The sequence below is a fragment of the Anguilla rostrata genome, chromosome 14 (genome assembly GCF_018555375.3).
Source record: "Anguilla rostrata isolate EN2019 chromosome 14, ASM1855537v3, whole genome shotgun sequence".
NCBI classification, from domain to species: Eukaryota; Metazoa; Chordata; class Actinopteri; order Anguilliformes; family Anguillidae; genus Anguilla; species Anguilla rostrata.
Window position 1 is genome coordinate 17,662,174 of NC_057946.1, and position 13,236 is coordinate 17,675,409.

The 13,236-nt window shown below is 42.1% G+C and overlaps 1 protein-coding gene across 3 annotated transcripts in view; it reads right to left on the bottom strand.

Moving 5' to 3' along the window:
• The window catches only part of col27a1b (collagen, type XXVII, alpha 1b), a 107,491-nt gene that overhangs the window by 40,692 nt on the left and 53,563 nt on the right, over window positions 1-13,236 (bottom strand). For all 3 annotated transcript variants that reach the window (XR_010325473.1, XM_064308676.1, XM_064308677.1), the window contains exons 13-18: window positions 7,943-7,996; window positions 5,625-5,669; window positions 2,928-2,981; window positions 1,933-1,977; window positions 964-1,017; window positions 266-319 (exon numbers count right to left, since the gene is read on the bottom strand). Coding sequence is in view for 2 of the 3 variants with exons in the window: in XM_064308676.1 (XP_064164746.1) it covers window positions 266-319; window positions 964-1,017; window positions 1,933-1,977; window positions 2,928-2,981; window positions 5,625-5,669; window positions 7,943-7,996 (306 nt within the window). In the remaining variant the exon portion in view is untranslated. The remainder of the gene's footprint in view (window positions 1-265; window positions 320-963; window positions 1,018-1,932; window positions 1,978-2,927; window positions 2,982-5,624; window positions 5,670-7,942; window positions 7,997-13,236) is intronic.

Sequence of the window (13,236 nt, forward strand, 5' to 3'; positions counted from 1 at the left end):
GTCCAATCACACGAGGTGATCCCTTGAATTGCTATACCTATTTAAAGGGGAACACCCATACTGGGTGTCAGAATGTATCCAATTGCACTAATTGTAATAAGGTCAATGAGTCAGTATCCTGGCCTAATTCCCAAATAAATCATCTCTGTTAGCATGGCTACCTAATCAACCCCCAGGTTTACTGGCTTAATAATAACCTATAACCACACATGGAAAAGGACCATTATGAATGGATTGAGTCACAGCAACTCAACGGGAGGATCACCTGTGGTCCAGCCTTCCCCCGAGGCCCGGGGAGTCCTGGTAAGCCCTGTACACCCTGGGACACCCACACAGGGAGAGTTAGAGAACACAGTCCACATACCCCTACACCCAGAAATGTGTGAACCACCCCAACATGACAACAGTAACAAACACACATTACTTTATAGCTGCTCAGCCCAGCTCACGTACTTCTCTACTGAATGAGGACATCAAAGTGAAGTTAAAAAGTACCAAATTGATGCTTACATGTTTCAGAAACCCAACCTGTGCGTGCTTTGAGGGCTCATACAGAGATGAAAGCCACACTTGTGGAAGGGAGTTGTAAATCAGTGTAAATTCATAAGAAAGGGGAAATATGTTCACGTCACTGAGTGAAACAAGGAACAGGGACATTTCTGGGCTTGTGAAGAACCTTCCTTGCTTTTAAATATGCAAACTTACAAAACTCCCAGGAGGTATATAGCCACATATTAAAACTGATATTCATGTAAAATTAACGATTAATGTGCAGAATCTCGAATCAGCACCACTGTAACTCCATCTGAATAATATAGAGTAAAATATTTTTCTTATTGGATAGGGTTTCACTGATGTCACCAGAGGGAATGGACATCTGGCCAATACATTAAAAAAAGAGCGGGCACACACAAAGAGAGGCTGATGCGAGAAATGTAGGCATTAATTAAAAGAAGCAAATACCTTGTCACCTTGGAATCCAACCTCTCCCTGCTCCCCAGGCAGACCAACTTCACCCTGAAGAGAGGCAAGAGTGATGTTAACAAGGAGTACATGTGCTTTCTAATGTTATTCACATTCAAAAACAGCATTTGGACCCAACAGAGTTAATAACATATATGGAGTACTGAAGCTTAATATGCATTCATTTTTGAATGATATATTACATTCTGAAGATGGCAGCCAAAAAAGACATCGGTGCTGGTGCCAAGTTCAACATTATGAAGAAAGAGAATACAGGAGGTCAAGAGCTCCTTCTGTGAGCCCGGGAATACACTTTCATTGACTACAAGGAGCGAGACTGTACTGTAGCCAGTGAGAATATATAATAGCCTGACATAACTGTACTGTATGTCAGATGGACACAGCCTGTGAGACTCCATGGTAATCTGTGAGACTGTACTGGAGGTGGTATTGCAGCCAGCTGTGTCAAAGAGGCACACTATGCCCTCCTAAGGGGCTCAGACTGCTATCATCTCACTTCCTAAAAAACAGGCAGGTCTCTGTCTGGGCCACAGCTCATTGGCATTCCTCTGCCTTTGGGATTGTCTGAATGTATGTATCTACAATTCATGTGTGTGTCTTTAAAGCCACCTGCCCGCTCACCCTGCACACAGACCGATTCGAAAGAGTCTCACTGGTGTGCTGCAGACGGGGCAGGGGGTCCCCTGAACCGTTCTGTTAAAAAGCTCTCGTTTCTGAATTGTGAATGTACGGAGGCCATGGTCTGGTGAGCATGGCCCATGCATGGCAGGAAGAGTCAGACTTCACACTGCAGGTTCACTTGAGCTGTGTGAAGGGCTCTAGGCAATACAGTCACATGCAATACAAGCAGGGGGTATTAACTATATGCGTCATACAGAGTAAACAATAATGCAGCACTTAGATCACATGCGTTGTAAACACAGGCCAATAAGGGAGTATTCAGATCACCTTATCACCTTTCAGTCCTGGTTCTCCAGGGTTTCCTGGCACCCCCTGAAAAACAGCAGCACTCCCATTAATACGCCTTTTACATCTCACTGTCACACCAGTACCTCACCCCCTCCCATCACTTCCTCAAATGGCACATATAAATCAATACACACAATGCATGTGATATACCGGAATGCGTGTTTCATAAACCCCCATTAATAGTCTTTAATAGCAAAAGGGTGCTCTTGGGTGTTTATATCTATTAAAATAACAAATCCAGAATCCAATTTCAATGTCCGTTAGAGATAAACAAAGAAAATGTAAATAACTAACCCTGTGAGAGCAAGAAGGAACGATTTTCTCGTTTGTTCGTTTGTTTAATTGATCAGAAGATGGCAAACCTTGTCTTGGGAAATTTACGACAGTGAATGACAGAAGATTAATAGTGCACATAGAATTTCACTTTTCTTTGAAAAACAGCAGCTATCAGATAACCTACAAACCCGCTAATTGATTAACGTTAAGTATCTCATCTTATGTTCAGCGATAAACTTACGGTGGTAGATGAACCAGTTGAACATGGTGTGATTTTAATAGAATGTTTATGAGAAACAAAAATATAGCATAGCACGAAAGAACAAACCTGCTGAAGTGAAAAATAAATAAATATCGGATTACAAAAGATTCTTTCTAGGCACTATTCTAGAAAATTTAAATTAGAATTCACACAAGAACATTGTAGCAGTGGGCTACAGTGTCTCTGCATATTGTATTCATACATGTTTCCTGAGTCTAGTCAGAATTTCCTGGTTCTGCAAAATGTTGTACAAAAGAAACGCTATCTTATAAATCCTTTCTAGCTTATTATATAACACAGGCAAACGTCTTCAATGGAGAGCAGTGGAGGTAACAGGACACCTACGAAGTCATACGCTGGAATGTTCTGTGCATGCAAGTCCCTTTTGACCCCTTTAGCAGCAGCTGGATTAGACTGGATCATTTGGGATAATCACCTTGAGTCCATGCGGTCCTGACAAACCCATGTCCCCAGGAGGCCCCATATCGCCCTGGCACCCACAGCGGGGAGAAACAGAGCCATGTTAGACAGTGAAATTATCCTTATCATCATGAAGAAATAATCAAGAAACAAAGAAGAGTGACCTCACTACCAGCACAGAAATAAAACAAGCCAAGTCAAGTATACACTGTACCTTCTGCCACCTACACTGACAATGAAGCCAACTTGGGATGAATATCTTTTTCTGTTAAGCATTTGAAATGTGCATTTTAATGACAAATAACATGTGCTCTACAAACAAAGTTTCTTCTTATTGTTGTTGATTTGTTGTTGGTAACAAAAAGTGTGCTTTTCATGTAGATTCTGTGCAGTACTCTCTATCCATCCATTATCTAACCTGCTTGATCTGGCTTATGCTGGAGCCTATCCCAGCGTGCATTGGGCAGAGAGGTAGGAATACACCCTGGACAGGTCACCAGTCTATCACACACACCATTCACACGCACATTCATACCTAGGGGCAATTTAGACTCTGCAATTAACCTAACCTGCATGTCTTTGGACAGTGGAAAGTACCCGGAGGGAACCCACGCAGACATGCATGCAAACTCTCGGGCCAGGATTCGAACTAAGGACCTTCTTACAGTGAGGCAACAGTGCTACTCACTGTGAAGTACCGCAAATGTTATTTTGTTTTGCAGTGAGTTGATGCTCCATCCCATCAAGAATTGCTTGAAATTTCTTTATTTTCACATGCAGTTTTTCTGGGCTTGGTTGGAGTCATGGACCCTTCTAACCATATATAACAATAATACTACAGGTCATCCAACACATATTAAAAGTAATTCCTGGCCAGAGTTCAAAAGTTTCAACATTGCCTGGTCCAAACGAACTTGAAATATTCAGTACATAATCATCAACACGGACACTTGATAAGCAGTCATCCATGAACTTGAGCCCTGGATTTAACTAGAATAAACACTTGGAGAGAAATGAACCATACCGAGGACTGATGCTAATGGGAGAACTTTTACCATATATCAACTACGACCCATGCTGTGCACCCCTCATGTAGAAATATATGATAAAAACATACATCCCATATCAAAGCTGGTCATTACATCTTTCCTTGAACTAACGTTACAAAAAAACTTTGCATTCTGAAAATTCACCAGACCAAAATGATCTATTTAATGTATAACTCAGATGATCACTTATGGTTTAAACACAGAGCATGAATGGAAATCCAAGCAGTAAGGTTCACCTGACCTCAGGGCAGTAGATATAAAAAGTGCAGTTCACATGCGACCAGCCACAGATATAGTTGGGGTAAGGTTAACGCTCGGTTCAGGTTACTGCAGCACAACTGTGTCTGTAATTTACTTACTGACAGCATTTCATAAATTGTTTCTAAATAATGAAACACACTTGATTATCAGTTTACAAATCTGCATTGTGATTGGCAGAACTTGTGATTGTTTGTCATCTGAGCAATCAATTACAAATGTTTTCTACTCTGCTTTGCGACTCCACTCCATAATTTAAGGACAGCTGATTTATTGTGTCACAAATATATTTAAAGCAAAAAGCAACGAATGTGCAAGTGGAGGTTTACCACCTCCAGACTCATAGCGTAAGCCATGGTTAACACTGTTGCTGATTCAAAGGGCAGCGCCATGTGACGAAATGAATAAAATTACACACTAAAACCTGTCATCAGAGCATCACTAATTGAAAGCGTGGTGTCACTTCCCTGGATGGCTCTCTCCCCATGCAAAAACACTGTTTACTCTGTCTGCCTCAGATTGGATATGGAGTCTCTATTGAACACAGTGCGACATTTTTAACAGTTGTAATCAGAGGGCCTCTAACATCACAATTACTGGCATTATGAAGTCCTGGAATAGTGTAGGAGGAAAGGCAAACTTGGGAAACATGTAATCTACAGTTATTATGTGGCTTGGTGCTGGTTTGTAAATGCCTCGTGCTCTTGGAAAGCTTATTTTAGGAGTTTGAAATGCACCAGCTCCCTCATTAGACCCTAAGATTGACAGTGCATTCCCCTGCATTTATAAAGCCTCTGTTCAGTCAGATCACAGCGCACTCTCCCACCTACAGCCAGAGCAATGCACAGAATGAGGGTGTGTAGCATCAGTTCGACTCATGGAAAGAGTCAAAAAGCCACATTCAGCCCACTTTTACATTACATAAGTACTGAAAAAAATGATACACAGAAAAAACCTTCAATGATATTGAAGGGCTTCTTAGCTCTCAGTTTACCCTTTTACATATTCCAAAACCAAAAAAAAAAGTTATGAGTATAGAAACCTAATCACAAGTTTACAAAACTATAAAAATAAAAATATAATATTATTATACACATATGCTCACCAAATAAAAATAAATATCCTTTCCAACCTGAAATTTGGGTTTTTTTTAAAACAACATGGTGGCACGCAGTGGGACCTCCTTACACTGCGGGAGGAGGCCAGGGGAGGAGCCACAAAGGCCCCCCAGTGAGCAGGGGCCCACTCACCTTCGAGCAGGCAGAGCACCACTGAAAGAGAGACTCTACCACTGCAGCTGTCTGTGCTCTGAGCCAAAACACTCACAGGACATGCACAAGAGGAGCAGAGAACGAGCGTAAAAAAAGAACCGTGAGCAAAGAGTTAATGGATATCGATATACTCACAATAAGTCCAAGAACTCCATTAGGACCTGGGGCACCCATTTCTCCCTAGGAGAGAGAGCAGATTTCTAAGGTTATTGGCTCTATTTTAAACAAACAGAGTCTGAAGAGAGGCTCAGTGTTCACCAAGCCGGTGGGAGGGGGAAGACCTCGGCCTCTGTCCCTTGATAGCTTGTGTAATCTGGAGCTCCCATCTCCCCAGCCAAGCTAATGAAAGGGGCCTGGTGTGGGACACAGAGAGAGGCTTGTTGTCCAGCTCCGCCGGCCTACTGCTACATGCCATGCCCACTTCCTCCCGCACCGGCGGCTGGGATGAAAAGAAAGTGTTTTCTTTTTTCCTTTTTTTAGGAAGGGGAGATAGTGGTTACCGGACTCACGATGACCTCCCCAACTCATTCCCGAAGGAAGTAAGGGAATTCTGAACAGTCGCTTTCCCTTTTTTAGTAAGATTCCTGATAGGTCAGTTATAAAAAGTGTGAACTGAGGTTGAGGCTTAAGGTACCATTGAATAAGCACAAAGTCCTGCACAGAAAGCCCCCCGCTCTCAGTCCACACCTGGACTTAAACTGTGCTAATCCAGCCAGTCACCTGAAGGAAGTGGCAGTGAGGTCACAGTAACCGTCCCTCAATAACAATACTTGAGCCCTTGTGACAGGCACCTATTTCCGTTTTGTGCTTAAAACAGTACTTTCAAACTGGCCACTTTCCTAAACTACTTGAAAACTCAAGTAACTCTCTGGAGGCCAAGCTTTCAGACTAAAATTAGAAAGAACCCTGATCCAAAAGCAGGGTCCAAAGCAGGCTCTGGTAACATGACCAACTGCCTGTCTTAACCCATTTCAGATCTGTTACATGTACTTTCCAGAAGAATTATACAGCATAAGATGTAAGACTATGGGGTGTTTGACTTACTACTAGTAAAACTTTGCACATCCAAAGATTGTATACAGAATGGCATTTCACACTGCAATATGGAAAACTCCAGCCAGTGTTCTTAATGACACACTTCCTGCTGTAGTATAATATGAATTTTAAAAGTTCAAATCCTTTGTTTTGAGAAGTAATAGCAATCAGATTGGATTCATTAAGGGCTCAGGGCAGGAAATCTTGTGGTGCACAGGCAGCCAGGCACAGATTGGATGAAATACAGGATTTCTTAACTATGGAAAATGAAGGCGAGATGTTATTTTTAGCTGTCCAATTATTGTAACTGCTGAGTAGCTTCTTTTGCAGAAATGTGCATCAGAGAGCATGTGCGTGTGTGTGTGTCAGTGTGGGTATAAGTGTGTAAGTCTGTGAAAATGCATTTGTGCACAAACCTCTGTTCATGTTCTACACGTGAGAATGTCCATGAACAACATGCGCTTTTGAGATTCACATGTGCATATGTTCATTTGAGTGTGTGCATGTGTGCATACAGTATATGCTTGTATGTGCCAGTGAAGTTGCATATGTTATTTGCGAATGTGCAGGTATAGTATCAGGACATTTATGCGTGTGTGTGTTTTTGTGTGAGAGACAAAGTGAGCGAATGTGTGTGTGCAGCTTTGGGCCAGGGCGTTTGTCAGGTCTCATGCACACTGAGATCCCAGGAGAAGGGACATTCCTGGCCAGGCAGTCGCCCAGAGAGCAGGCAGAGAGGAACTCCAGGAATGCGCTTCATGGCATCTATCCAATGCCATCCAACACAGCACCTGCGACTCTTTATGTCAAAGGATGTTCTCATCAATCCTGCTATTTAAAAAGCTACAAAACAGTACAATAGCATATCGCTTCCTTATTTAGTAGAGGGTTTCTGCGACTCACTGGCAAACACATCCGGTGTTTTGTTCTATAACGTCTTAGCATTTTTATCCACCTAACACAAATGTTGAATGGAAAAAACATCAGTGCCAACTTAAATATTCTTCTCTTGCTTAGGAAGGCAAAAAGGGCAGGCTTTTAAAAAATGGGCTAAATTCAAAAAACAGGACTGGCTGTCAAAACTTCTAAGGTACAGAACGGATTGTCTTGGGGCCTAAACACTCACTTCAAGCAAAACACTTCACAGACCGCTACATCCTCTATAGACACAGATGATTTTCTCATTACTGGATTTTTATGCTCCATAATTTTGACGTGCAGGCTGAGCAAGAGCTGGGAAACATGGCAAAAAGCAGTGCAAAGCAGTATACTGTATTATTGTGGCCATTTGACTGGATGTGAATGAGGCCATATATACATGTATATTTGCGAATATAAATGAGCATACGTCAGAGGTGAGAGGGAATTCATGCAAACAGTGTGACACAGAGATGAGGGGTCTCTGGTGTTTCACTTACTGGGTCCCCATCAGGCCCTGGTGGTCCTCGCTCCCCAAAGTCCCCTGAAAACCCCTGAGCACAAAAACAAGAGAGATTTCTTAAAGTCCCAGCATATTTCATTTTAAAATGATTAAATAGTGTTAGCCGCAACAACCATACATTTCCCATCACACAAATACGTAAGATATTGGCAGTAAGAACAATATAACATTCTGCTAGTCTATCAACAGTCTTTGTCACTCTTTGTCACATTTTAATATTCAGCAGATAACAAGCATATTTAAATTTAGTAGGAATGCACTTTTAACCCATCTTTACCTCTGCTCAAGTACTATAAATAATGTGTAAAATGACATTTTGACAGCACAGGGTCTTTAAAAACATTTCTCAGCAGAGGAGGGCACTGGCACACAGCTACTAGTGAAGACTCAATGTCAGCTGTGAGCCAGCCGTCTGTTCGTGAATTAGCGATGTGAAGCAAAAAAGGCATCTAGGATTATGTGGTTTTTTGCCTTTGCTTAATATCTAGGTAATAAAAAATTATAGATAGCTGGTACAACCACCCCCTGGTGTTTAAATACAGCCTTGCCAAGCCTTCATCCACCTGTGCCCACCAGTAGCAATTATGTGGCGTAGTCAATATCAGACTACAATTATAGACATGGCCAACAACCATATTTCCTCAGACCACAGGATGTTGCTGAAATATAGCACCCATCTGGGCAGTGAACTTCTCCAGGCGCACCACATAAGTGCTGGTGTGTAATATCCCTCCCCACTCCCAAGACTCATGCAGGAACACTGTGACAAATGGGAGAGGTTTCCAAATTCTGCCACCCATGCAGCGCAAATGTGATATCCATTATCTTCCACACAGTGCCCATGTGCTACTGTGCTCGTGTTAAGCAGATACACAGACGCCAGAGCTGAATGTGCCAGACAGGGGAACCGTGATCAAGTGATTGTGCTGACCACAGTCTCCCAGGGGACGGGGAATTGTGGCTGTGTGAAGCCTCTCGCAATAGCAGGGAGACTGGCTTTTCAACACTGCCTGCCTCTCTGATGCCAGCTTCCTGTGCCCTGCCAACACGTGTTATTATCACCCCCTGACCTGGCACAGGCACAAGCATTGGAGCGGGATGAATTTGTTAAGATGAGAAGAAGCTAAGAGGTGAAGTTTAGGACCCCTGAATACCACCATATCAATTTCAGCACTGTCACTTGTTAAAACAGTAGATAAAATATTTGACGTGCACTTTTAATTCACTGAGGTGTAGTAGTGCGGCTTTGACTAATAGGAATGTCCATTTTTATCTTATTGAACTAAACTAGTCCACTTACAATGTTATATGCATCTGTTTTCAGGCATATAAATATTTGGATTAATATCTTGCAAATAAGTCAATACCGTCATCCATTATTGAGTTAAAAATCTATTGAAAACGAACTAAAAGGAGCAGTCATTTGGAATGCGGGACAGAAATCAAACATCAGCACAATGTGTGTGATGTGTTTTGAAAGAATGATTTCACTTTAAAAAAAAAAAAAAAAAAAAAAAACAATGGGTGTTCTAATCCCCAGATCAGTTAAGGAGGAAATATTCCAAAGCAAGGCAAGGAAACAGTCACCATGCACACCACACTTGTACTACTTTTGTAGCTTCAAAGCATTCAAAAGCTAGACTTGGCTGGATTATTTTTACAATGCCAAAACCAGGACTCTCAGTTTAATGTGACCGAAACATGAACTATCACCATGAGAGGAGTTTTTCAGTCAAGAAAGAATAAACCAAATAACCCAAAATATGAGTCTTTCCATAGGTACATGAATACATATTTTGGCACATGTTGATATATATATATATGTGTGTGTGTGTTATTTTTATTGTTTTAATGACTGTGTTTTATAAATAATATAATTACATGAGTTCTGGAACTGCAGAGCAAAATAAAGCCATTATCACTTTTTCACTGCAAGTTAAAGGGATCGGCTTGCGGTGACAGTGATACTGTAAAGGAAGCATACATGTTCTGCTTAAGTGGCTTGTTATGAAGTATAAAATATGAAGACCTGCAATAACATAGTGGTAAGAGCAATGAAGTGGTTTTCTGTTAAATTAACTCAAACACTGTAGTTACGTCTTTCACTGCAAATAAATTAACCACAGGGCTGGACTACTACGGAAAACTCAACCTCAACCTATCATGTAACAAGAGTTTTTTCAACAGTGAAACAGTTATAGAACTCTTAAGATAATTGATCATCTCTGTTTCTCTGCATGAAAGCATTTTTTATGTGTGTACAGTCTGAGTAAATGTGCGTGTTTGATTGTGCTTACCTATTTGGCTACATTATAATCTAACCAATTATAAGTGAGCGAGTGGGAGAATGTGTTTTTGTGCATGTGTGTTTTTATGACAGCATATGTGTGCATTTGCTTACGTGTGTGCAAGTAAGATTGTGTGCTTCTACTGTCTTAGAGTGAGTATGCAAATGTATGTCTACATGTCTCTATGTGTACTGGAGTGATACCTGCAGTGCTACAACTTTACAAAGGTTAGGGGAAAAGTGTAAGAGAACACACTACAGAGAAGAAACCCCAGAAACAAGCGAGATCTTCATTCCTGCCAGACCAGCAGGAAATTCCAAAGCACAGTCTTTCCAAGCTCATTGGCAGGAACCCTAACCAGTGGCTGTGATCTGCTGACAGAGGCCTTTTGCTTTGGTTTACTGTTACATTATATAAAGCTCAGTATGCACAAACCTTTCTTTTATATCTTTTGTTCCACTTGTACCATCCCTGATAAGCTTCAATCACTGTCACAAATATCTAGCGTATGAGAATACAATAGTCTTCAGGGCCAGTATTCGAAACCGATAGCCCAGAATGAAACTCTCATGGGGCAGCAGCTTCTAGAACAAAATCTCAAATAGGGCAATGGGAAGAGACCTTAAAGGGCACACAAGATTATTCTGAAATGAACCTTAGCTAAAGCGATTCATTTTATAAACAAGACATTCATTTTCTTTGTTGTTTTTCTAAGTTTGCCCCAACCCATGTTTTCTTATAGTTATGTTTTGTTCAAAGAAACAAATTGGTATTTTAAACCAAACACCTTCCTTAAGTTTTTGTTCCCTTGTAGAATGATCCTAGGTGTCTTTGGAGTTCAAGAGAAGTGATTAAACTAAGCCGAATGCGTGCTTGTCTCTGCCAAAGACAGCACTCACGCCATATAGACGATTTCCTGTGAATGCAGCCCGATGGTCTAAACAGATCTACATGACCAATGAGGGTGAAACTTTATGGCCAAGAAACTGAATGGAAAATCAGACATGGAGATGACAGAATAAAGATAATTTTGACAGTGAGAATTATTCATGACTAATGTTTGCACGGGAACAGTTTAGGGGAACAGAGAATCCCATAGTATAATGACTGCAATATGAAACGAGAACATTTGGAAAAAAGATCCTTTTGCCAAAAAGCCCTAGTCAATGTGACTGGCCATGTTGAACACAAACAATATGTCTTGTAAGAAACTAATTTAATGGTTTACATCTTGACAATGATGTCAGGTTTATAGCAGGTTTATCGCACTGTTCAAAATTGGGTTTGAAAAATGTGGTGATCACCCTACAATTTGTTCTTCATTATCCATGAGCACACCAGCTGAGGTGCTTTTAGCAGGCCAACAGAAAATTGAGTTGTAAAATATACCATTTTCACAAGGCTAAAATGGTTCCAGGAAGACCAAACCTGTCACCGCATTGATTGAGAACCCCTTTGATCTGCTTGCTGCTGACCTCAAGTGACTGGATGAGCTGGAGGAAGCCATGTCACGGCATTGCAAAGAAAGGTCCTGAAAATATCCTGCAGTGGTACAGCTGACATCAGGACCAGGCAAAACCACAGGGGGCTCCTGGGGGCTGCAGCCTGGACTGACAAGGGCAGCGAGTGGAGTAATCATGCTTAAACTCGAGTTACCCACCTATTGTCCAAAGTCACATTTTCCAAAGGAACCCATGTTGCCATAGCAAAGGTGGCTTTGTTTGTCTGTACATAGAAGGGGATATTCTCGAGCCAAGACGACCTTCAGGTCATGTCCAAAATTAAAATGAACAGCTGTGCAGCAAAGGACTGAAAAAAGAGCCTGAGGAATTCAAAGGTGTTGAAAGTGAACAATGTCAACTGAGGACAAGTTCCTGCTTCTCTGTGGACATTTAGAGTCAGTCAGACGTTGACAGTAAGTAAGGGATGAGGTTGAACTGCAGACACTGTTAGGCCATGTGTGTGATGGGGGACACATCATCCTCCCACATAGGACCCTATACTGTAGGCCTTGCAGTACTGTACAGAGCAATAAGCCTCCTCATTTGTGTTTGCTGGGCCTCAGAGAAAGCTCTCTTTCCAGGGTCATGCTGCTCCCTGTGCAGCTTAAACTCTCCTGAGCAGCCATTTCTCATAATGCACACCACTTAGAGATAGACAGAGAGAATGGATAGAAATAGAAACAAAAAGACAAAGAGAAGGGGGAGGGGTGACTAACTACAGATCACTCTTTCCATTCAGCGTGACTCAGACACGGCTGCACTGTGTCCGGATCTGGAGGCCTGCGCTCAGCGATTTTTTGTTTTTCACCGCTCACTCCCAGACTTCCAAAAGCTTCATAAGGAGCAGAAAGGGGGCTGGCTCTACTTCTCAAGGATTTCCAGCTTTTTATCCCTCTGTTTTTTCCTGTAATTTACAATCCAGAGCAGTAGGAGGACCCTGTTGGGAAAACCCCCACGTCAGCCACTCGCCTTCTCAGAAAGAGCAGAGAGGGGCCTGGAGGAGGCGACCATCACTTTGTTGGCTGGCTGCCTGTATGAGGCCTCTGTGTATATGCTGAGTCAGACGGGGCCAGATGGTGGGGCCGGAGTGCTTGGTGAAAGGAGGGGGTGGGTGGTGGTGGAGCAGGGTAGGGGCAGGCTGCTTGTATGATGAGCCATGGGGAGATGAGCGGATGTGGGTCATGGTGTCAGGTCTGCACGGACACGTCATGGGAGGAAGCGGTGAGGTGAAAAGGGCCTCGTCCTGAGATATCCATCATCTGGATCCTGAGCACAACGAATGAGATTTGTGTTCCCCATGCTCTTCCGCTTTTACTTCAAATGATGTGCCTCGTCTTTTGTTTCATATTCTCTCCCAGGACACATCAAATATCTGATATCCAGTACAGCACTAAAAAAGCAGGTGGAAAATAATAAGAAGCTGAAACGAACTCCACCAGTAAGACAAACAAGCTACTAATTTTACATGCCTTCCAGAAACA